The following is a 27248-nucleotide window of genomic DNA, read 5'->3' as shown; positions in this document are numbered from 1 at the left end:
ATGTGATTGTGTCACTGGAAGCCCCAGTTACCCGCTATCCTTAAATCCTTGTTTGCCAACACGATAACGAGATGATAATTTATTATTTTGTAAAGCATCGAAATATGGGTTTAATTTGTCAATGAAATATTTTCCATCTAACTCTGGAAAACATGTTTTAAAAACATGTTAATTCACCCGACTACTTGAACTCTGTTACCCATCTGATAACAGCTCAAATACAGCTTCAGAGACTTTATCCAACCACAGATTTTTATGCAAGAGAGAGAGAGAGAGCGAGAGCGAGAGAGAGATCATCGACAGGAATTCTGCACACGCCAGCTGCCTGTTGGGAGATGAAATGGTGTGTGTAACACCAACAAGTAGTACACTGTAAAATCCTGATTGTTAATTTAACTCAAGAGTTCACAAATGTACACTGAGGATTTTACTGTGTATGTATGCACTTGGACACACACACACACACACACACACACACACACACAAAACATGCAAATGCACACCACACACACACACGATTTAAAATTGACTGTGGCCATTGAATAAGTCATGAATGAGTCCACAGTTCTGTGTAGCGTAGCGGCTCTGTCAGATTGCTAACCAAACATTTCCACAGACATTACAAATGAGTGGGCTATTAGCACTGCTATGGGTGCGACACGCTTGTGTGACTGCAGGCATATGTGGACACACACACTATACACATGAGTAAAGCCATACGCACTCCCAAACCCACACACACAGACACACAAATACGTGCATGCATGCGCGCACAGGAACCACCATGGTAGTTATTTGTTTGGTATGCTTGGATGACTGTGTGTATGTGTATTTGCATGTACCCAGTACCCACCCACTTACCTGAACATACATACTGTACACACTTCAACACACACACACACACACACACACACACACACACACACACACACACACACACACACACACACACACACACACACACACACACACACACACACACACACACACACACACACACACACACACACACACACACACACACACACACACACACGATATTGCTAACGACTGGTGCCGCAGTTCTGGTTCAATGTGCACAGATGCACACACATCCATCCAACCACCCACACACATGTAGTGTATAAACATTCAGCAACTGTTAGCATGACACATTTGCTTTAATGCATGCACAAATACAGTATACAACACCTACACACACATAAACAAACATGCCCACTCAAACACACATGCATACACAAATCCACAGTTGCTTCCACTTGGATCAGGGTGTCTTCTTAATTATTAATCTTCTCTGTTTGCATTCACGCTCACACATTTTTACGCGGAGGCCTTGGTAATTATTTTCAATCTGACCTCAAGAGTCTCTGGTTCACTTCCACTGGTGGACTTAATGAGCTCCAGATGTTCACTCACTAAGCCTCAAACTCCTGACAAGGAGTTTTTTTTTTAAATGATTGTTTGCATCAATTGATGCCACACTCCAACAGTACTACTGGTGTTAATTTAAAGCTATTCCTTTTAACTGAAGCCTAGCACCTTTAGTTGCGTCTATATCACTTGACACCTCAAGTAGCACTGGTGTTGCTCCAACTCTTGTCTAGAACGTTTGATGCATGCTATAATTGGATGTTGCACTCCAACTGTATTAGGTCTGTTGTTGAGTTACTTTAATTGTGAGGGTCCATTTTTACGCTGGATTATTCTGCATACTCTATTGTTAATATCTTTGCATAATCTGTACAAGTACTGCTACGGTTGCGTTCATGGATGAGCTTCTACCAGCGCAATACACATATTAGATTTGAAGAGTTCCATAATGAGATGTCCTCCATTCAAAATAGGAGTTTTCATAATAACAACTGGCCTGAAAATCAATCATGTTCTTGTTCTGTGTTCTTTGTAGTGGTAAAGTTCATGTGTGTGTTTTCTTTTATTACTGTGTTATAGGGCGTTAACAGAATAATCGAATATTCGAATATTCGACTATCAAACAGACTATTCGACTATCAAACCACTATTCGATTATTCTATTAATTTTTTTTTTAGATATATATTTTTTTAGTGGCTTTTCTACAGCAGACACGCAGCTGTGAGCTCTGGTGTGACGTCAACTTGCATTCCTTGAGTCGAGTCATCAATGCCATTGAAAAAAATAATAAAAAATAAGTTATAATTTTTGTATTTTTTATAATCAAATGGATTAATCAAATATTCGAATACTTATAGGTCGAATAATTCGAATACTAAAAATCACTATTCGTGAATGCACTACTGTGTTATATATTTCAAGTAGCAAGATCTTTTTTTTATTTTATTCCAAATATAGGCCATCAAGTATTGTAATTATTCACCTCATCTAAACAATGATTTAAGACAAAAGGGAGGAGAAAGTTCCCTAAATTTAAAAAACAAATGTACACGCATAAATGTCTCGTCAAGATGTGGAGTTTAACTTCGTACTTGTCAAAAGAAGACGGACGTTCAACCCATTAATCCCATGCAGCACATATCTTCCTTTACCCTCCTACATTACAAAGTCCTAATGCGTACAATACGGGTTGGCTGCTCCTCTGATGCCTGGACTCCATCCAGGTGTTAAATCTGATACGGCTGCTAAATATCTGACACCTTACTCAAATATTTGAGGAAAAACATAATACGCCGCGTGTGTATTTAAGACAGAGCTGAGGTCCTGTGTGTGGAACTGGGTGGAAGAGGTGAGAACAGAACAGGATATTGCAACCACACACTGTAGAAGGAGCTATCTCAACAAGTTAAGCCTGATTTATACTTCGTTGGGTGCCAAAAATAGCGTTGCATCGCGCCGCGTTGTGAGCTTGTAGATCGGATATTTTCGCAAAAGTATAAAGCATTATTCCGCCTTGTACAGACTAGCCCCATTTATCTTCTCAAGGAAAGTGAAATATACAGTATCTGATGGCAGGGATGAGATACTGTATTTCTGTTTTCCTGCCTACTGCGCGGCTTCTCCTATGTTACTGTGAGACATGGGTGGATCACATTTGAGATGTTGGTCACCCCATTCATGGAAAATCCTCCAAAATGTTGATCTGTGACCACCTCCCCCTCTTGACAGACCAAAGACGCAATACAAGATTCCATGACTTGTATGGGCATCATCTTTCAGAGAACACACACAGGATTTAAGCACTGATTAAACAGACATTTATTATAGCGCAGCAGGTGGGGTGTGTGCGTGTGCGTGTGCATGTGTGTGTGTGATTATGCTCCCGGTGTCTCTGTCCAATATGCTGGGTCCAGTAGGAGATCAGAACATGCCTGGAAAAGACCATTTACTCCCAGGCACACAGCCAGACACACACGTGTGTGTGTGTGTGTGTGTGTGTGTGTGTGTGTGTGTGTGTGTGTGTGTGTGTTTGTGCTCTCGTGGGGTGGGGGGGAGGGGGGTGCATGTGTGAGAGAGAGCAAACTCTCTCATTTCTTGCCACCCCATCTGTTTTCAATGATGAAGCGTTTTGAGGCTAATTGCTTTCTAATTAGTTGTCAATAACGCTCTCAGCTGGTGACCAGGAGCTTTACGGGAAGGGGGCGGTGGGGGTGGTCAGGGTTGGGGGACGACTTTTAAGCTACTGCTCACATTGCTCTATGACTCTGACACCACCCCCCCCCCCCCCCCCCCCCACACACACACACACCCCAAACCACCTCCTCCAACATTCCTACAACAGATCTGTTTGCATCACACACACGTTTAAGATATGATTTAGTCTCCGTACGATAATGAATTCACATAGCATATGCATGGTTTGTGTGTGAACTCTACTGGTGGAGTGATAGGTGGTGGAAGTCCATGCCGGCAAGAGTGGAGTACAGATTGTGTGTGTGTGTGTGTGTGTGCGCGTGCGTGCGCGTGTGTGTGTGTGTGTACTTGGCAGGCAGTTAGCAGCAGCAGTTGAAATGTTGGTGGAGAGACTAGGGAGCAGACCTGTGAAGCCAACAACACAAGGCCAGTAGAACCTGGACCGCAGTGAAGTCAAACAGAGCAGCAGTAGAAACATAAAAAAAGGCCTTTCCCATCTCTGTTTTCCTGTAAACTGTAATGGACGAATGACACTGTGTCGAGGCATGGCTGTTTCTGCTTAGTGGCAGGAACTACTCTGATTCATGACCGACTGATTAACTGACTAATTAACTGTCTGTCTGTCTGTCTGTCTGTCTGAAAGGCAAGGGGCTTTGTCTTTTTTTAATAATTTAAAGTGTAATAAAACAAACTCTACTTCAAAAATTATGATGCCATTTTATAAAACAAAAGCTCTTCTTAAATCATCTTTGTAGTAATTATAATTCTTTTGTTTCTTTACCACAGTAATACAAACAGAGGAATTTTGTAACCTTTATGGGCCATTTTTGCTACTAATTCCTTCTCATCTCTGTTCTCTTCAACAGTCATCACTCTACAGCCATTGTCACTCTGAGATGCACAGCGTGAAGAGGGAGAGATGAACAGAGCCAGCATGTATTTAAATGAAGAGGAGAGCCGTGAAAAAGACTGAAAGAGCGATATAAAAGGTGGAGGGTGTGTTGATAGAGGGAATTGGACACGAAGAGATACACTGAGTGGAAACCATCAGAAAGAGAGAGAGAGAGAGAGAGAGAAAGAGAAAGAGAAAGAGAAAGAGAAAGAGAGGAAAAGACAGGCAGAGAGAGAGAGAGAGAGAGAGACAGAAGGACACAGACAGAAACAAACAGACAGCTGGAAAACAGGAATGAGTTCAATTCGCTTATTTCTAACCTGATGGAAATAGTGGAAGAGAATCAATATTCTGTTTCTCTCATGTGTCATCTCTCAGTTGAGAGAGAGAAGATAAAAGAGAAAAAGAGAACAAATGGAGGGGTTAAGCTAAGGACAAGGCTGCAAAGGAACAAGTTGAAAACTTAAACTGAAGCAACAGGGTATGCAGGCAATACATTTAACGGTACAACTTATACCTTTAAATCTAAAACCTTGGGTTAAACATAAAAAAAGGTATGAGGGATTAATGAATGATAAGTAACTATAGCGTCTCATGTCTTACCTGTCACTTTGATGGTGTAGTTGCTTAGCAATGTGTTGCCATGGGTAAGGCGGCAGGAATAGACACCAGAGTCCTCATATGACACGTTGATGATGCGCAGCACCCTCTGGCGCAGGCGCGTTCGGTTGTTAGGCACCAGCCCGGCACCATCTTTGAACCAGAGGATGGACTGGCCAGGGTCCCCCCGGTCACATGACATTTCCAGGGTGTCTCCCACGCCCAGGACATAGTCCTCCAGGAAGGCTGCTTCGCTGGACACGGGGTCTATGGAATGAGAGAGAGGATAAACAAGATGGAAGATGAGAATTGGTGGTTTTTGTGATGATTTGGGTGTTACCAATATCAAATAAACATGTAATCAATTTATATTCATCCACTGGAAAGGCATTGAAAAAAATATAGTTTCCATCAATTCCATCAAGAAGAACACAGATCAAGTCACCCCTCCCCGACTCCTCTCCATCCCTCTCTTCCTCTCCTCTCCTCTCCTCTGTCAAACAGCAACGCATTTACTCCAGGAGGAGTGTGCCAGCTTAGTTAAGAGTCAGGGAAACATCAACATGTTTACTGGCTGCCTGGATGAGGATGCTTGCCCACACTGGACCATGGAGGATGGAGAGAAGGAGAGAGATAGAAAGAGGTGTGGCCGAGAGAGAGTGCGAGAGAGAGAGACGTCCTTCCTCTCTCCATCTGAGGTCTCTTCCAGACTTCAATTATACATCAACACCATGAAGGAGATTATGGTGAGACACACACACACACACACAATCCTGTGAGAGAATTCAAATTAATTGCTCAGGCAGCAGTTCAATATTTAACACACACACACGCCCCCTTAGGAGAGCCTGCCCTGAATAGGCCGTGTTCAAAGTGTGATTTATGCGTTGACCCAGCAGAAGGCCAGTTACAGCAGCTCACAGACGAACATCCATCCCCAACACTTCTCTCTCTCCACGCTACACCACCGCAGACAGCCTCTCGCTGAGATCAGGAAATTGGAGCTGAGAGGAAAGGTTGAGGAAAAACCAAAAAAGCTCACGCGCAGCCAGACTCCCGCAGTCGAGACAATCTTCACGGGGAATGCATAATACAGCCTATGAATTATAGATATGGCTTGCATTTGGATGTGAGGCAGGCAGGCTGCTCCTGTGGACCAACATTTAAAGTATGTGGGCTCCAACGTAGTAGATGCATTCACGCAATCATTGCATTCGCAGACAGTAGCTCTCTGCACTGTCAGCGATCCATTTAAAGTTGGCTGTTAGCAAATCTTCCTATTACTAATATAATGCACACCGCACTGTATGCTGTATGATTTACCAAGAGGGTCAACACAGTGATAACTGATGCACATACAATACTGACCACTGCAAAGCATTATATTATGGCCATATTATACAGTTTGATATTAAATTTACAGTCAGGGTAAAACAGTATTTGATTGTACCCTTTGACTCAATTCAACAACCAAAATCAGTCTATTCTAGAAACAATACGGTACATTCACCAAAACCCTTTAACTTCTGACAGCTGAAAGAGTAGCAAAACTACACTGTTCCAACCCGTTCCCCTTGGGGATGGACCAAAAGTGTTGCAATAAATCAGCGAGCATGCAAAAAAGTAGAAGAAATGAGACTTGTACAATGGTTACATCTGTATGCATGTAAGAAATAAGCCACGCTGCATCGCTGCAGCCATTGAGAGCAGCCGAATGAAAAATTACATGCCTCAGCCCCGTTCATCCCAGCGCAACACCCCAGACTTAAAAGAATAGATGAGGTGTGCGTCAATTCCTCCCTGTCTCATTAAGCATGTTAAGAAAATGCAGACAAAGTCAATAAAGCGCTAAAGATGGTTGTACGTCTCTCGCCGCGGCTACCCCCCCCCCCCATTTGACAGTGATATTTACTACCCTGTTTCTTTTTTCATATAAATGGTTCCATTCAGGACAGGAAAACCGCTCAGGAGAGACGGAGAGGGGCGTAAATTCAAGCACAGGCCCCCCCTCCCTCGTGTGAGTTACTGCCTCTTACCATAGTGTGTATCTTTGGGCTCTTGTGAATAGGGAAGGGAGAAAATAGGTCTTAGAATATCTTAAGGTCTTAAACATGGGACATTGGAGTTTATGGGGGAGATATAGTAATCTCCGGGGGCTCGTAGCTCAGCTCAGCTTTATGGACTCCAACACGCTCCTTATTCTGCCCCCTCCCACTATTGGCTACCTTGAATGAACAGTAGCATTGAGTCTGGACTTGAGCCATCTACATTTCTGCTTCAATATCAGTGGCAAGTTACAGGAATTGGCCTCTGTTGCATCGTTGCAGATACATATTAGAGTTTCACTAAATACTGACACACTGTACTGACAACTTGCAGGACCTCACCTACAATGAGTGGCATGGGACAATGCAGAGACATATTGAAAACTAATGTAGTGACTTGAGAGCATAATGACGTGGTAGTGGGACAGCTGCAAGTCAAATATAGTGTACATTTACGCTGTACATGCACAGTATACACTCCCAATTCCCACATTCAGCATTCACATCACAAATACTGTAATATGTTCTCTGGTTAGTGAAGGCAAATGTAAATGATCAAAGAGCACGAGGACACTGTGACTGGTTGATTAATTGCCTCCGCTTGGAACGGGGGCAATGTGTTTGTGTCATTTTAGCGGCAACACATTTGCTTTGATCCTGGGCAAAACGGATAGCGGGACTCACGTGTATAGCGGTGCTCTCTGGTTCGGTTGTTTACAACGCTAGGGGCTGGCAAACGCAACTTAACAAAAAAATAAAAATCATCACACAACAAAGATACATTCCTCCTTGTGTAAAAAGGAAATGCAGCATTTCTGAGGTGTATGGACTAAATGAACGCAGTGAATAGAGTCCAGATCTTCACCCAGATCATCAATGACAAATAACCTCTTTCTTCTGCTACAGAATCCCAGGACTTTGAAATGGAGATTTAGGATGTAAAAAGAAATGAAAGAGAAAAAATATATATAAAAAAAAGATCAAATACCTGATTTGAATAAAAAATAAATTTAGTTGGAAAGGCTCCGCACGGGCAACTGATAACGTATCTATAGCTTTGTTCTTCTGCTATGGACCAGGTTGTAAGAGAACGATGCATCATTTCCCTGTGTGGTAACAGCCTATTCCTTGAGTGAAACATGCTATTCCAATGCATTCATCGCCACACTTTGTGATGCAGTGTTTGTTGCTTGAGGTCTTCTGAATGTGTCGTCAGTCTGTGTTCATGTCAGTGGAGGAATGTTCGTCATGGCCATTACACCACAGTTTCCACACTGATGGTTCTTCTCACTCCATTCTGGTGACATCCATCCAGCCTGGCATCCTCATCTAGACGCTTCCTGCTGTTATCTTGTCCGGCCTGGCATGGGTGGAGGGGGGGGGGGCACACTCTGTCCGGAACCTCCGGCCAGCTGGAAGCAATGTGCTATATGTACTGTGTGTGTGGGTGTGCGCTACTGTGGTGTGTACGCATGTTTGTGGACATGTGCGTGGGTACAGAACACTTTATACATTTGCCTGCACGCAAGTGCTGCGTATGTACTGTACCTGCGACTACATGTATACATACATACAGTACACTCTTATAAACAGCGCTCTCACACACACACACACACACACACACGTGCATGCAGGGGCCCCGACAGTGCAGGATCAGCGGTCACTCCATAAATCAGGGGGGGCCCTTGCCCTCCTTAGCCTCTCAGCTCAATATCATAACAACTAGCCCTTCAGAATGGCATAATGTCTCTCTTTGAGATACTGGTGGTGTGCTGTCCGTTAGCGCTGCTGGCAGACTGCATCTTTTCTGTGCGTCTGAAGAGGTTTATTTATCCTCTACAAACTCCTCCAGGGGCCCGCAGGCAGGCAGCCTGTAGCCCCCGGGGGATGAAAGGGCCTCTTTATGTGGCCAGGGCTTTTCCATGCCCCTCTCTCCCTCTCCCTCACTGTTGGTGAGTGTGTCCATGTTTCTGTCTGAATCTATGTCCCCTCTTATGTTCTGGGTCTCTGTCATTTCTATCCATCTTTCTCTGACTGTCTTTTTAATGCTCACTATTTTTCTCCTTCAATCCCAGTGTCCCTTTTTTGTCCACACTTCTCTCTCTCTTTCTTTCTTTTTCTCTCTCTCTCTCTCTCTCTCGGAGAGTGGGATGCTTATAGGAACAGGAAGAGGGGGTGAAACCAGACGAGGGAGTTAGCTGTCGCCACGGTTACAGTCGTGTAAGGTCAGCAAGGGAGGGGGAACATGGCTGCTATTTTGCGCTCTGTTGCACTGAGGCGGCATCAAGTCTCGTGTGTGTGTATGTGTGTGAGTGTATATGTGTGTCTGTGTGTGTGCGTGTGTGCGTGTGTGTGTGTGTGTGTGTGTGTCTTTGCTTAGAGAAGTGATTCATAACGGTTTCCCCACTTGTTGAATAACTGTTGAAACTACAACTGGCTTTGTTTACATTGTGGTTTACTGGATTGAACATAATTCCTTTAGTATTTGTGAACACTAGAGATACACAGACCTGACACTTGGATCAGGAAAAAACAACAACTCAAATCCTAATTTCACAGCTACTTGTCAAACTCACGAAGAACACACTTCAAAATGACGAAGATTTAAATGGCCAAATATATTCCTGATGGTTATCTTTAAAATGCCAAGTAGGGAGAGTGTTTTTGAACTTCAGATGTGTGTGTGTAAACATGCAAACAGTGGCACCAGTGTGCTTGTGGGTTGAGCCATTCGTGTGTCGGCTCTGGAGGGGAGCAAGGCACACGTGTGCATGTGCACGCTCTCACACACACACACACACACACACACACACACACACACACGCACGCACACGCACGCACACACACACACACACACACACTCAACTCTTTACCTCCAAAATTGCTTGTGTCTTCAATGCTATCACATATCTACCTCCAAAAACAGTTTTACAAGTGGTGCGTCCTTTATGCTTTGACGTTCTCTGTTGATTTATTGCAGTGATTGAGAACAACGCCTCGTTGTTCGCCATCACAGCCTGTTTTGCATGTAGCCACCTCCACACAGGTTAAAACAGGCAGGCTACACAGCAAAATACAGAGTTTTTATTGAACTCTTACGAGCAGTGCTTCCTTAACGTTTTAATTTCAAGGACCCCCAGTTTGACATGCATTAGAGAAGGCCATGGACTTTTTTTTAATCTCTGGGTCCCCAATCTATAGTACAGTCAAATCCTCAGTGTTAATTTAACTGGGAGAGTTACAGAACCTTAAGTGCCCAATTGGTTCCTAACCATCAATCATTTAGCTGGGGACCCCCTAGAACACACTCAAGGACACCTGGGGGTCCCCACACCCAACATTGAGAACCACATTCTTAAGACTCTCAGAACTTAATTAAAACTCCGGAGTGGTCAGAACGCCCAACCTCTACGGCCAACTAAAAAGACGCTGAACAGGTACTTTTATTGAGTCTAGTGGAAGAGGGGAGTGACGCATAACGTTTTAAAGCCATATCTCCATCTAAAACGGTGTTTCAAAGTGATGTCTTCCAGATGGTGCGGGAGGCATTTGTCTTCATCAAGCTCCTTTTTTCTGACCCCCCTACCCGCCCCCCCCCCCCTTTCTCCGCCTCCTTACAGTGAGCTAATAATACAACAGTGCCATGTTTCCAACAGCTGTACAGTGAGGTAGCCTCAAATAAAACGGTCGCAAACAATTGGGCGGCAAATAGACCCCTTTTTTACTGCAGGTAATTAGTTGTTTGTTCCATCTACGGAGAAATCTCCACTTGTGGTCTTTGAACTTGGACAGACCCAATACTTTCCACGTTTGGGGCGATTGCATCGTTCCTGTTTGATTGGCAGACAAGTGTTTGCGTGAGGTTGACTGCGAGTACGGTATGCGTGTTAAGTGTGTTTGTGCATGCGTGTGTGTGTGTGTGTGTACACACAAGGCTACAAATAAAAACAGGGTCACACATTATTTCTATTAGCAAAAAGAGATTGTGATATGTCTGACTGCAACGTTTCACAGTGGAAAAGATGTTAATCAACTTCTGACAGAGACCAAGAGAGAGACAGAAAGGAGAGAGAGAGAGAGAGAGAGAGAGAGAGAGAGAGAGATAGACGCATAGACAGTGAAAAAGAGACACAGACTGAAACAGAGACACTGTGAAAGAGAGACAAACAGAAACGGATGGAGAATGAATGGATGACTTGAAGCCTTTCCATTCAAACAGAGAAGTGAAACGCCTCCAGAGCCCCAGAGCGAGCGAGACAGTCATAGTGAACCTCCTGGTCCTCCTGGCAGCAGTGTGTCCAACACGGGGAGGACAGCGTGTCCCGCCGACCTCCAGGCCATTCTTTTACTCCCGTTTCCTCCGCTCGCTGCCAACCCCGACCGTTTGGCATGCACTCCCACCCTCCACACCACCCCAACCCCACAGAACCAGTGTCACATGACCTTCACACACACACACACACACACACACACAAAGAGTGCATTTCTCTTCCTCTCCTATTTCTCAGCTTAATGACCATTGTAAATCCCAAACCCCACGCTCCTCTTGGAACAGACTCTCTCTCCCTCTCTTTCTCCTTTTACACCTTTTGGGGGTTTTTGGGGGGGGGTAATGTGCAGAAAAGAAGTACCCTCCCCTAATCTCTGTTTAATATGGTTTGGCCGGATGTAAATACCTCAGGACAATGATGTTAATCTGAGCTGGCCTGACAACCTCACACCGACCACTAACAGGCTGCCAAGAGAGAGAGAGAGACAAAGAGAGAGACAGGGAGACAGAGAGAGAGAGAGTGAGAGAAGGAGGAGGAGGGTGAGGAAAGAGGAGGAGGGATAATTCGGCAGAGATCAGAGGAGTGGGTGGGGTGGATTCCAGCCTGTTGGATGTTATTCTTCATCTTAGTTGAGCCGTGCTCTGTCAAAAGCGAACCCCAAAATTTGGTAAAGATATACACTGCCTCACTAAACATCCCGCCCAGACACACACACACAAACACACACACCCGACAAACACATACATTACAGACGTATACCCATGTAATAAACACAGACAGACACACAGACAGACAGACAGAAACACTTCCCCCTCCCTCCCAACAAAATGCACACATACTCTCTCATACACACACACACACACACACAAATACCCCCCCACCCCGAACGCCTGGCCCGTGCGCTTGACTGCGCTAACGAGCATCGGAAGCTACTGTACGTCCAGCGCGTCTTGGCAGCGCCCAATCGCCTTCACTCCATTCACACTCCCCTCATCTCCACCAGCCTCCTCCACCCCTCCATCCTCAGCCCTCAGAACAAGAGGCTGGGGGTTTCGTTGGTGGTTGGTAATTGTCATTCCAAAGACAGACTGGCCTAGTTTCAATTCAGGACTTATAGTGTGTGTGTGTATGTGTGTGTGTGTGTGTAGGCCATGCCTCACAAAAGAGCCCAAGATGTCTCTCTCACGCAACGTGTGATGGGTTCTATACAACATAATCATGGCATCAACCACAAAATAACACAACACGAGAGGAACCAATCAGATTACAAGCTACAGCTGCTGTTTTGGGGGTCCCTGAATATGGCGTATCAAAGCATCTTGTTTGCATGGGACTAAATGCTTCCATTTTCTCCCTCTTGTTTAAAAAGAGAACAAGGGCTGTGAGATGTATCAAGTCTGTCAGAGTGGATGTACTGTTCCCGGGTAACGTCACAATATATCAACTTGACGATGACTTGAGGGACCGAGACAAAACAAAGAGCAGGAAATCATTTGGCGACACCAGAAATGATTGCAAATGAATGGTACATTGTCTTTCAAACAAGAAGGCTCATTTATACTTTGTCGCTTTGCACGTTTTGCTGAACAAAAATGATGTATTTTTAAATTAAAGAAGTGTTGAACCAACCACTTGTTGAATAGGGCCGTGTGATAAAGTATAAACAGTTATTATGATGCTACAACTCCAACAATTCTGGAGCAGGAGCGGAGCAGGAGCGATCTAAAAGTGCTTCAAGTAGAGAAAAAAAGGCATCTTCGGGATAGCAACATTAGTACAGCAATATACCACTTACATTTCTAATAAATACAGACCCTAGATCTCTAGCATATTCCAAACAATTCCTCTTGGGGGTGGAGCATGACATCAGAATAGTATGTGTAGACCCGCATTCTGCAGATAATCCAGACAGACTTCAGGACACAGAGCAACTGATGGAACCCATCTCTGAACACTGTGTGACACTGCATGGGGGGAGAGTGATTGAAACATTACCATGTGACCTCTCCTGACCCCACTGTGACCCCTGCCCCCCACCACCAAACCCCTGTGATGGTTGGTGACCTCCCTCCACTGTCCTGCACTGATAGGATGGTGGCAGATACAGGGAGGAGGATGTGGGGGTTGGACAAAGACATCAAAGTCAAGGAATACAGACAATGTTAAGACACACTCAGCAGAATGTCTATTTATATTGTCCATACTGTCTGTGTGATAGTCTAGTAGCTATTGGACTATCATAGACAGAGATGCAGACAGGCACATGTGGACAGCTTCAAAGGCATACGTATGCGTGCACCTATGCAGACTGTCAGCTGCATAGGTGGAAGCATACATAAATCCACACTGTTATACAAATGTATTGAAATTAACCCATAAGGGTCCATTCGGTTACATTTGTACAGTTATAAATGAATACATTAAAGCTTAAAAGTTTTACTGTGTGCACAGCTGCACGCCCACACACACACAGTTTAAAGTGCCAATACATTTCGCAACCTTAATACTTATGCAATACCACACCCAACGTCAAATAATCCAATGCAAGTATTTAATGCTGAGATGGGTTTTCCTTAATTACTGAAAAGCTGTTCAAAGAATAAAAACACTTAATCTGACCACAGTGGGTATATCTTAAAATGTTTAAGCTTTAAACTTGAAAAACTCGAGCTTACAAGAACAATCTTCAAGAAAAACAAACAAAACTGTAACATAGGAACGTGGAGAACTACAGAAGTATCTGGTTTGGTTTTGGATGAGTGGGACATAAAAGCAGTAGTTTACGGCTGTGTTTATGGTTGTGTTTATTAGCATGGAGGGCCCGCGTGGGCCCCATCTCTCGGTCCGCTTGTTACCTCTCCATGTGGAGCCACTGAGCTCCTGAGCCATGTGCTTCTCATCACCACCACGGAACCCCAGGAAACACTTCCTGAAACGTCCGGTCCCAGCGGCCCACTGCCCTGAAACAGGAGCTGGGTGAGGACCAGTTAGCTTAGCTAGCATGTGCTCCCTGTTTGTCTGGATTTCTCTCTTTTTTTTCTCTCTTTTTTTTTGTCACTTCCTCTCTTTTTTCCCTTTTTTGATAGTGATTAAAGCTAGAATCTGGAGCCTATTTTAATGAATACAATTGTATTTTCTATGTTATTTTATCTGTATGTCAAAGTATGTTAATACACTAAACTAAACACAACTGCAGTGGTTGGAGGGGTCTCCCTGGTCTTCTATATGGTATACAATCATGATGTCCAGGGTTTGCTTGTCAACTGTCCCCAGTTAATCAGAAATACCTTAAAAATGAAACACGTGAGGAGAATAAAATAAAATAAAAATATTTTTTAAAACAGAAGAATTTCCCTGTTCAGACTCTGCGGTAGTAAATGGCAGATCAACAGCAGCAGATAAATCACAATGCAGCAATGAGGAGAAAATTGTTGCAGAAGGAAAATATGTCCTCAATTACCAGATACAACTCGAGCTCAAAAATAACATTTCACGGGGGAATTTCTGTAAATTCTGACTTTTGTTCTTTTCTTTCTTTTTTTCCCAGCCAACCAAGCCAAGCATTGAGTCAGCTCCTCTGTCAAACAACCTCACCTCTGCCTTTGTGTTTTCAGTCAGACTGCTGCGTACGGCCGCCAACATCCTGCTACTCTCCTCCTTCCAAGGAGAAATAGCACTTCTATTACACTCTACACATCAGGGACCAAAAGTCATGCACTGAGGTCAGCTTTGTGCCAAGGGCCTTAGTCAGGTTCTGCACTTGTGTAGCGATCATGTAGTGTAGGCACATGCTACTGTAGGTCTGTCAACAGTCTTTGTGTCTGACTAGATCCTGTTATTTCCTTACAGTATTATTGTATAAGTGTGGACAGGGTTCAGTTTGCTGGGAGGGAATCCATATCTCGTTTTTTGATATCCCCCCTCTAGTCATTCAGTTTAATCGCTGAAGGGGATATGTTTTAACCCTGCTTAGGAAACTTAGACTGATGTTTAATATTTGTATCAATATCACAGTTTAAATTTTTTTTTTAAAGCAACCACACGAACCCTGTTGTTCTTATTCATAAAAACATATATATACACTTTTTCTTTTGCCGATTTACAGCTCTGTACATCGGCTTCATTCGCTTTTTAAATAGCCGAAAAACATCCAATCTAAAGCCTGAGTGTGGACATGGTGTGGGAGGGTGATATACTGTATATGAGTACGTAACACTGAGTCCTGTCCAGACGATCTCATAGCAACCTGGGCAGGACTAAACTATTGAATGTTGAATATACTTTCAAGAAACCTGACGTTGCAAAACAGTATCTGACTCAGTCTGACACACACACACACACACACACACACACACGTGCGCACAGGGACACAGTTACCGCCGTCTGTCGTCTCTTTCTCTTCTTTTCCATAGAGAGGAAAAAAAAGAGCATTCCATTACGGCCTGCAGGAGTTACACACGTTTATTATTTTAACTCTCCTGGCAAAATAACATTGGTGTGTGTCTGGAGGGAGAGGAGAGAGAAAGATGGAAGCCAAGTTTGGTTTTAATATTAGAAGTGTCAGCCCCTCAGCCCCCCCCGACACCCCACAGCCCCCCCCCCCCCCAACACCGGGAATTGTGGGGGATTTAAACAGAAGCACATGTAGGGGCGCAAGTGGGGCAGGGCCGGGCCCCTGGCTTTCTAAACACAACACAGACACACACACGCACACATACATACATACATACAAACACACACATACTTTGATGGATCCAGCCCTGCACGCTGGTTGGCCTGACGGCCTGAGAGGAATATTAACAGAGCTGATTAAGAGAGAAGGAGAGATGAGAAGGAGAGAGAGGGGGGGGGGGACGTTGAGGGAACAGATGTCTCGGTGTGAACACTGCCCATTGATTTGATTAGAGAGTGAGAGAGAGAGAGTGAGAGAGAGAGAGAGGAAGGTGATGCTGTTGATTGGCGCTCCAACTGAGGAGCACAGAAGGAAGAGGAGAAGTGGGCACACACACTAACTAAAGGAGTGTTTACAGTATGTGTCTATGTGTGCGCACTGTAGACATCACAGGGAGAGAAGCATGTGACGTGTTCAGGGAGATGGATGGACGGGTCTCCACTCGTCCATCCAACCCTGAGAGATAAACGAGAGATAGGGAGAGAGAGATAGCGAGAGAAAGGGAAGAGAGAGAAGGAGGGAGAGAGCAGAGAGAGGAGGGAAAGAGCAGAGAGAGCGAGAGAGCGGAATGGAAGGTGAGGTGATGAGATGATAGTTGATGCAATGACTGCAATTATATAAAACGACATTATTACAGAAACTATGAATTAAGACAGTATGCATGAGTGTGTGTGCCTGTGTGTAGAGGTGTGAGGGTGATGAAAGAGAAGGGGGACCGTGAGAGAATCAAGGGGCCTGCAGTACCAACGGGAGTCACATCTCTAATGAGGTGTGTGTGTGTGTGTGTGTGTGTGTGTGTGTGTGTGTGTGTGTGTGTGTGTGTGTGTGTGTGTGTGTGTGTGCATATACACAACCTGCCATCTGTTCACCTCTGCCAGCCACACACAGAGAGACATACACACACATTTCCAATGGGCTTGGCTCAAAACTGAGACAGCCACACACACACACACACACACACACTTTTATACATGCAGGAGGATGGTGTGTATATTTGCAACATCAATCCATGAAAACAATTCAATCAAAACACACACTGCAAGAGCGAGAGAGAAAGAAAGATTGAACAAAATAAAATAGAAAGGGGCACTCAGTGGGGGCAAATCTCCGCAAAGACGCATGCCCCAACTTTCTGAAATGGTGTCTCTCTGCCTCTCTTTCTCTGTCTGTGTCTTGTACCTGGTGTCTCTACATGGTGTCCGATGTGTGTCGTGCGCATCATACGGACGAGCGGTATGTTGTTAATGAGGCGTGGGCTTTAGCTGAACAGTGCGTCTCTCCCATGCATGCATCGTTGGTACAAGAGTTGCTCTGCGTCTCTGTCTGTGAGGCCTGCGTCATAGGTGCTTTGCACAGACAGATTTAGTGATATTTATAAACGTGACCAATGAAACTGCAAAATATATATTCACATATTATCAATGAGGCAATATTTGCACAGCTTCAGCCAAAGGGAGGTGTGAATTAGCATAGTGTATTATCCCAATACGCCAGATAGACAAGACAACTTATAGTATGGAGGGATGATGGGTCTGAGGTTATGAATTCATAAAAATAACATAACCGTCATTGATAAGTATTTGGGAACTGAGTTATCTTAGGCATACTGCCTACTGGCAGCATGCACAAGAAATGTTGACGCTGATCGGTCTAGCAGTTTGAGAGGTTTGCCGTGGACACACACACCACAGACAACCACTCAGGGGTGAAAACGCGATCTCTGGTCCTGCCTTTGGCCTGGCAGAGATAATGACAGAGCAAGTGGTGACGCAGACGAAAAAGGACAGACAGAGAGAGAAAAAGAGACAGAGACAGACCACTGGCATCTGTTACCAGTGGTGAATGGTGATGGAATGGAGGCGCAAACTTTCAGTAATAAAAGACACCATGTCTCTCTCCACACAGAGCAAATATTTTGTCAGGTTCAACTGCAGAAGATCCGGCTTAAAGTACACCCAGCCACCCACACACACACACAGTCGTACGAAAGGTCTCCCCTCTCTTGATACAAGGAGTCTCTTTGTTCCTCTGCTTGTCGGTCTTATCTGTTAACTATCTCAACAATTTCCTTAAGGGGAGCAGTTGTAATTAAAACCCAGCCGTATGTCAATGCTGCTGTCAGCCAGCCAGCTGCACAGCGCACATACACAGGTGTGACGTGTGTGTGTGTGTGTGTGTGTGTGTGTGTGTGTGAGAAAGAGTGGGAGAGAGAACTTGTGGATCTGTGTGTAAGGTTTGTGAAACAGTCAAAGAGAGGGAAATTGGATGTGTTTATACACGACTGAAAAAGTGTGTGTTGAACCGCAGTATTTGAGGGTTGAGCAATTTAGGATCTAATTTATGGAGTTAAAAAAGCATTTAAAGTGTGCATATGTGTGAGTGTGTGCATATTTCTAAATCTTAATGTGTGTGCATGTGCCAGCGACCCAGGCATTTTGTGAAATAGATAAGTGTAGTTACTCCCCTTTACATGTGAACATCAGAAATGATTAGTTTGACTCAGAACAAATGAGAGACAGAGAGAGAGAGAGACAGACAGACAGAGGGTGAGGGAGACACCCTCTGTTTTCATCCATTATTCACAGTATGACATGCAGAGTGTGTTTCAAACAGCATTAATGAGGTGCAGTCATATTCTCACACACACCCCTATTACCTGGGACCAGGGGTTTAATGGCGGACACACCCTGAGGCCAGCATCACTGTGCCCGATTGATGTACTGAGACCTTATCAATTTGTTCACATTTCATTATAGACGATCTACAAGCTCTACACCACATCATGTTTAAGACGCATTGTGAGCTTGCAGATCAGCTATTTGGACAGATCGACACCGTCGTACAACAGAGTATGTATCAGGCTTTAATTCTACAATTCTACATTCTACTACAACGTCTCCCTTTCTTTACGGTTTGTCGCAGAGAAGGGATCCTTGGAGGAAATCTGGTCTTTTGTGACTTTGCTGAAGGCGGCGTGTGAAATGATTGTACTGTGCTGTTCTCAGATATAACTTTCTGGCTTTTGACTGCTAGTCTGTAAAGAGCTGTTGAGTGAAGCTAGCTGACTGCTTCCTTTGTGTTCTGATGAACTGACGGCACACAGCCTTAAGGGAGGGTATATACAATACGAACACCAGCTAGCTCTACAAAGCGCAAGCTAGCTCTTCTTCAAAATACACTGGCAAGGGGATGTGTGTGTGTGTGTGTGTGTGTGTGTGTGTGTGTGTGTGTGTGTGTGTGTGTGTGTGTGTGTGTGTGTGTGTGTGTGTGTGTGTGTGCGCGCGCGTGCGTGCGTGCGTGCGCGCGTGCGTGCGAGCAAGCGAACGTGCACGTAAGGGCTGTAAATGTCAGCAGGGGTTGCTTGGGTCGTTAGGATGGCTGTTAAAAACACGTCGTGTGCAGATTTACGCTCAGATGCTACAATCCACTCCACCACCTCACCGCCACGATTTACTGCTAAACTCACACCTCTGCTGATGACATGCACACACTGCACACCACACACATTTGCAATACTCTCTTCACTAGTGACAGTGGTGTGAGACAATGCCCCACCCCCCCTGCCCACGCCACGCACACACATTCTTGTCTCTCTGTCATTTGTCACCCCAGCCATGTGTCCTTTCATTTCAGACCATCGTCTCTCCTCTCATCTTTTCCCAGCTTCTCTGTCATAATCCACGTTAAGTCTTAACATACTGCAGTACACACACAAACAGCACTTTGCCGTGTACACACACTTTCCCAAAGCTCAAACGCATACAGATGCATGTACAGCAAAATCCTCTGTGTTAATTTAACTCTGAGACGGTCCACTTTGTCTGTGTGTGGACACACAGTACATACAATAGCTACAGTGAGAGTGTTGAATTTATAGGTCTGCTGGTTCACAGAGGAGCCACATATTTCATGCGAGAGCTCAGCAGGGCATTACAGGGCGATTCCTGTGGTCCGTCCTTTGGGACACGAACACAGAACACACACACGGGCATTCACACAAATGAATGCACTTGGCAAAGCAAAGCACACACACAGTCACACATTCGTATACAAAGACATAGTACACTCACACGCATGGACACAGATTTACAAACACACACATAGCCCTCAACCCCAAACACCCCACGCCCACTAAAAGACAAAAAATACCATCCCCCACCCCACACAACACAAACACACAGCCTCCCACTGTGTCCAAGTCCTGGGTTCGTTGGGTGACAAGTTCACAGCACAGTGCCACCGCTCTGTGGAGGGCTGAGGGGAAAACTATGCCATCTGCTAATAAAACGACAAGTCATTTTGTCCCCACCGTGATTCCATCTGTGGATACAGAGAGACCTCAGCTGGGGGGCCGGGGTCATGGTGGGGGGCTGCATGGACGCTGCAACCGAGTCAACTTTCTATAAATCACTTAAAGCCTAAGTTATACTTGGCTCACAAACATTTCGAAGCACAAAGATACTTTGCTTGACGATAGTACATATGTGAGTACAATACACCTGTGATGTTAAAAAAAAAAAGAATTCACATCTGTGTAGTATGCTCTCTCTCGCATAACACATTAATGGTTCCTGACAGAGAAACACCCACAAGGAAAAATCTCTCAATATAAACTATACATTTACGCTAGCGTGAGGACAGTTTGTGGTGTAGCTGTGTAATTCCAAGGTGAACCCCTACCTGCTGTGCTCACTCACTGCAAGTCACTCTGGTTAATAAGAACATCAATGTGAAGCACACGGCAGCACTGAACAGGCAGATGAGACCCGCTAGCTGATAGTAGCTACTACTTCACCTCTACAGCAGTCTGCGCGTCTACACCCAATTTATCCTCCGTCGTACAGCGGTGTCCCCTGCCGAAAACAGCTGATCTACAACATAACGCGTTGCAGTGAGCTTAGACTGCCGCAGCTTGCAGATTGCCGCACGACTAAGTATAAATAAGGATTCAGGTTTAGGTCTCAGCGCAGAGTAATGTGATCTGAACCCTATTTTCAGGAGTGCTGTCTAACTCTGCCAAGAACAATATCTGGGGGGAAAACACTTTCACGCTGAGAGGCGTCCATGTTGTCAGCAGACCATCATCCCTTTAACATCAGCAGATCCATCATAATGTAAAGTTGTGACATGTATTAGTTATCAGAGACAATGGCCTCCGTAAGAGTTATTTGCTGTATGTGGCTGCTTCTTAACAGAAGGTAGCCTACAATAGGTACAAGCAGCACTGGTAGCTGAAATGCTGAAAGGCAAATGGGCAACACTAGAAAACTATGGCCTACACTGGAACTCCCAGTAGTTTTACACTTCCAAGGTTTAATGAGCTTTCACAATTTACACTATGTACACTACAGCAACAACAAACAAACAAACAAACAAAAAGTCATTCAATCTCAATCAGTTTACCAGGATAAATAAAAGCTTATAAAAGAGTGTCTCTTGAAACATTACATCATGGAAAGGCTGGAGAGGATTTGGAGTCTAAGATGATGAGTGATGTTTACACACAGGTAGAGGGGCAGTCAGTGTGGTGTGAGCTCAGCAATCAAGGAGACGGACAGCTCTGACGCACGACCACGCTCTCTCACTCTCTCAAACACATACACGCTCGCGCACACACCCTATACTGGGCATGGGAACATCTTTCCTTGCATAAGACAATTGGGTCGTCTCCAAAAGGCACCAGGCTCCTCGTCTTTCTTAATGCAGTGTTGCGTAGTGTGTTTAAAGGCTCGTTTAAATAAAACTCGCTCATAGGATAAAAAAATAATAAAGAAGAAAGAATTAAGGGGAAAAATAAGCACCTCCTCTTGGCCAGTGCCTCAGAAACAGATTACTGTGCTGTGTTAGTGTCTTTTTTGCGCAATATGGGGAGATTAAAGGAAACACAGCCAACGTTTACTTTGGATTGATCTACAGCGTATTTCTCTGTCTTGGGAACAAAGGATGGGAGAGAATCGCGCTAAGCTCAGCACGAAACAAAAGCAAGACTCCAATGAAATCGCCCGCGCAAAACATGACACACATGGACGGGCAAACATGCACACATACACAGTTGCATACATAAACAAAGAAATGCCATTTGAAGTGGTGAATTTGAGTGCGTCTCCTTGTATGAGAAATGAAGCAAGGAGAACAATAGAAGAGAACAACAATACAAGTTAAACATTCCCTGGTGTCTTTTGTTGCTTTTCAGACAAAATCATTTCACTTTGCTCTTTCTTTTCCTTGTGGTTTTTGACTGAGCGAGTGCATCACCAAACCAAAACGAGGCTGGTCCCTTCTGTGTTGTGTCTTGGTCTGTGGTGTTGTTAAAGACATGTCCAATCGATTTAACATCCTGTAAGTTTGTTTTTCCCTCCCTCCAGTAAACAGTAAATGGTAAATGGTGCATTTCATATAGTCCCTTTATCCCAAACGCTTTACAATGTTCATTACATTCATACCGATGGCAGAGGCAACCATACAAGGTACCAACCTACTCATCAAGGAGCCGTTAGGGGGTTGTGTGTGTTGCCGACACTCAGCACTAAACCAGGGGGAGCCGGATAACCTTCCAATTCCCACTCTACCTCCTGACCCATTGCAGCCCCCGACAGCGAAACAATGAGGGAGGGCTGGTGCACAAATAAGTGGCCGGTGGTTTAAAGAGAAAAGTGTTGCACCATATCCTATTACGTCATATTGGATCGACTGTACTGTATCATGTCCCCCTGTGTGTGCGAGTAATGGTGGGTAACCTGAATGTTCTACGAGACAAGTAACAAGTGTTCCCGATTTCATCTTGTACAGTATCATATTGTCACGCATCACACTGTATGGCATCTTGGCCTACCTGTGGGCTGAGCGGTGGGCAGGCGGGCCGGAGCGGCGGAGAGAGGGAGGAGGAGGAAAGATAGCCAGACACAGCACCAGAGGGCCGTCATTCCTCCAGACGACAAGGCGAGACGCAGAGCAGCGAGGCCCGACTCCGACTCAGACGACATCATGTGCGTGCATGCTGTCTCAACACGACAGTGGCCTCCGTCACCGCGAGAAACAAGCCAAGGACTCCCCTCGCCCTCCTGGAAAACATAACATACAGAGGGAGGAAGGTCAATGGAATCATGAGTTTGAATGGCAGAAGAGTACGGCCTGATTTATACTTGTTGCACGCCGGTGACGTGCATCAGAAATAGAAGATCTACAAGCTCCCAATACGTCCCGCTGCAAAGCGGTGTGAGCTTATAGATCAGCTATTTCCAGTGTGCGACACGATGCACCCCCCAAGTACACATCAGGCATAGGAGTGCTTTGAAACGTGACCGTTGGTTTTAAGATCCTGGCTCGTTTTAGCTGAAATAACAGAGAGGAAGACAACGTGTAATCAGACCAAATAATCAACGTGTCACTTCTTATTTGCAGAGCATGTCGTGCATGACAGGCAGTTGTGCCAATTGCTTCCACAATAAACAGTAAAACCAGAAGTCAGTCCTGAAAACCAAAATAAATGATGTGAGAAAAGATTACTGATGAAGGTAAAAGATAAAAAAGAAATGACCACGAACTTGATTTATAGAGAGTGAAGCCACGTTTGGGTCCATGTGTACACTACTAGAACTAGACTAAATTTGGTCCAAATAAGAACATTCCATACAGATCTTGGGGATTGTGGGGAAAATCCCACATCATAGGGTTTCTCAGAAGCTTTCTCAGAGCCCTGTAATCATGATCATAACTGCACTGGGGCAATCATACAGTACTAGTGCAGCAATAGCAGACTGGAACAGCAATAACTGGCGCCCAATTAGCTCAGAAATCTCACAGTGTACGTCCATTCTGCAAGCTTCATTAATCAAACAATTAACTGCTCTCTGCGTGAGCGAGTCAAGCATGTCCACAGTAGATGCCTCTCCAAGAAACACTACGACCCCATCATACATAGAGCACAAAAAACACATTAGACCCGGCTTAATAACTGAACAGGCTGTCAGTCTTTTCACAGGAGGCTTTTCTGCTTGAGAGGATCTTGTGCATGGTTTAGCAACCGACTGACACGCACTTGCTTATCTTTCTGCAGGGCAAAGAATGCTGAAGTCTACAGTATCAGTTGCCCAATGCGGCCGGCTGGCTCAGGGAGGAGGCGGCACGGAACATGACGGCAGCAAGTCAGTGTGTGATGGTGGAGTGCCATGTTCACTGTTTGCTTAAGCAGGAGAAGTTGGAATGCGCGGAGGGGAGCAGAGCTATGAGAGAAAGGTGCCCAGAAAAGCAAAGAGCTCCATGCCGCAAAACCCCCCACATGCACACACACACACACACACACACACACACACACACACACACACACACTGCTGTTAGCTTAAACTTTAGCGTCTATGTCCTTCTATAGAATAGCCTTGGCTCTCAGACGTATATGCAGACACGTAAAGAGAGATGTACACCCACCCACATAGCATTAACATGCATGCACGTACACGCAAGGGCACACACCCACACTATGCACAGCACACACACTTTTGACACGCAGAGTTTAAGAGTGGGCTTTGGTTGCGCACAGAGAGGTGTATTGTACACACATGCACTCCAGAGAGAGGCTGTGTTGTCTTTAGTCTTAGCAGTACTGTTTTTCTTTCCTCTGAGGATCTGTGACCCACTCCTTGCTCAGCACATAGTGGAGGCCAGGCAGAGGCCGGGCCCCGGCTTCGCTAGGCTCTGTTTGCACATTATCACTCCTATACAGAAAACACACTGGGCCACGGCTACAGAGACATATCTATAAATAAATAAATATACATACATACACACACTGACAGATAGAGATATTAATACACACGGGGAACGGGTGAAGACTGTTGAAAATAGCGGTGATTGATGTGAAAACACACGCACATCTACAAAACACAGGCTGGAGACACGGCTTGAGAGAGTTTCAAAGACAGACGCAGATGGATGCAATGATGGAGGGCACTCGCACAGAGTATATATATACACAGACATGAAGTTAAAATGCATACACAGTGAATGCACATTGCACAGACACAAAAACGTCATGCATTCACACACACACACACACACATACACACCACACACACACACACACACACACACACACACACACACACACACACACACACACACACACACACACACACACACACACACACACACACACACACACACACACACACACACACACACACACACACACACACACACACCTCTTCATACTGTGTCACATCCTTTTATGTTCACTACAGAGACCTCCTTTCCTCCCACGCTTCTGTCTTTACCCCTCTCCTCCCCTCTCCCTCTCTCATCTCCCTCTTCTCTCCTTCCTCCCTCCCCTCCCGCTCTCCCCTTCTCCTCTCTCGCCCCATCTCCTGCCTCCTACAACACATGACGTCCACTTTGTTTACACAGCTCGATAAGGGCCTCCGCTCTCCAGGAGAGGAGGTAAGCTGATTGCGAGGCCCTCTCCAGTTTGGTGTGAGACAGGGCAAGAGACGCCCGTTTTCTCTGGCAGGTACACAGATGTAGCCATTGTTTAAGTCCCACCTTTTTTAGCAGTAAAATATCCTGAGTGTTCATTTAACCCTGAAAAGGGTGACCCTTAGTGGCCACACACGGTTGGCTGAGCTAACGCTAAGCTTTTGTCCCCCCCCCCCCCCACCCCACACACACACAAAGAGGAATTGTTAGGAGAAAAATACAAAACAATTTAGCTTTATTTCCAGCCACACCATGTCCTAATTCCACTGTATGATCTGGCCTGAACTGGGGATCCTGTATGTAATGTGTTGTAAGGATGCCGTAACACTGTCTTAGAAGCACTGTAATGATAATGCTGTGTTAGTACTTTTATGGACTTCCTGGCATGTGACACAACAATTTGTGTCACATTATACAACAACAACTTATCCATATTTAAGTGAACGCTGAGGATTTTAACGTGTGCACAGTTTAATACACTGAAGGTCACTGTAAAAGTAAGTAAGTAACTGTGCATATATGAGCCCTTCACTTCATGAGTTGACAAAAGGCTATCAGAGCTTCCATGTGCCAGCTCTAAAGTAAAATTTGGAGTGTGCATTTAACTCTGAGTGTGCAAAATGGGTCAGTTTTTACACTCTCAGAGAGTGAAATTAACACTCAGGATGTGGAGGCCTAATGCCTGTCCGGACAAGCAGCCTGTCTGAATTGAACTGTTGTTACAACAGGCTTTGACATCAAGTGGAGGTGGAGAGAACAATCAATGCTTTTGATTGACTGCTGAGCTATAGTGTCTGCTTTGGCGTACAGTTTAGACAAAGTCAGCACAAAATAAGGTCAATCCGTGTTAATTTGATGATCTACTACATGCATACAAATGAGGACGTTTGTTTCCAAACTGACACATCTACTTTGTGAAAAATCTACACACAAAATAACTGAATAATCGAGTAAAAATAAAAACACGTTGATCAAGTTGAGTAACTTCACCACAATTCTTTTTAAAAAAAAGTCTCACTAGTAACTACCAGGTAAAAGAAACATGGAGATGCTAACTTGGTGATCTAAAAGCTGCAGCTGGTGTGAATATGAAGGTCAGACAGAGACAGAGCCCAAAGTTCAAACCACCTCCTGTATTTTCAAGTTAACATTTTAACAGATGAAAAATTTTAAATCCACATGCACACCTTCTCTCTAGCCCGATTTCATCATATGATGGTGTATAAATTAAGTCTCTCTCTATAGGCTACATCTCTTCCCTAAACCTGGTTAATAAAACATGGCCATTAATCATGCAGAACTATTTTGATATTGCAATAGCTTGGAGCAACAAAGCGCTTTAAGAGAGGAGTTCACATTTCTGTCATTCTGCTCCCTCAGAGAGGATCAGTGCACAAGCGGTCACATGCTAGTCCCACCTTGCATCAAAGAACCCTGAACCCCTCAGACAGAGAATGTCAGTAATCTTCAATAATTAAGCTACTGTATCAGTGACGGGGCCTTCATTTACTTTTTGGGGGGGCATAAGAGCACAAGCTCAAACAGCAGACAGCTCAAGCCCTGGGCTATATGGCCAGCGGTGGGAACTCAACTGGGAGAGAGCGACAGAGAGAGAGAGAGAGAGAGGTTGACATGCATCTCTCTCTCTCTGACATGAGGCAGAGTGCTCTTCCTTGAGCACTCCGCAACATAATGTTCACCCAGTCACTGTGACATCCCTTACGTTTCTGTTCTT

The 27248-nt window shown here is 44.8% G+C and overlaps 1 protein-coding gene across 1 annotated transcript in view; it reads right to left on the bottom strand.

Moving 5' to 3' along the window:
- The window catches only part of fgfr3 (fibroblast growth factor receptor 3), a 73227-nt gene that overhangs the window by 42936 nt on the left and 3043 nt on the right, over positions 1–27248 (bottom strand). Inside the window, 2 exon segments of the mRNA XM_080413764.1 lie at positions 5061–5324; positions 22878–23106. Coding sequence (XP_080269890.1) covers positions 5061–5324; positions 22878–23031 — 418 coding nt within the window. The 5' untranslated portion in view covers positions 23032–23106.

This window comes from Gymnoscopelus braueri (genome assembly GCF_963280865.1).
Source record: "Gymnoscopelus braueri genome assembly, chromosome: 19".
NCBI classification, from domain to species: domain Eukaryota; kingdom Metazoa; phylum Chordata; class Actinopteri; order Myctophiformes; family Myctophidae; genus Gymnoscopelus; species Gymnoscopelus braueri.
This window is presented reverse-complemented; position numbering and strand designations above follow the sequence as displayed.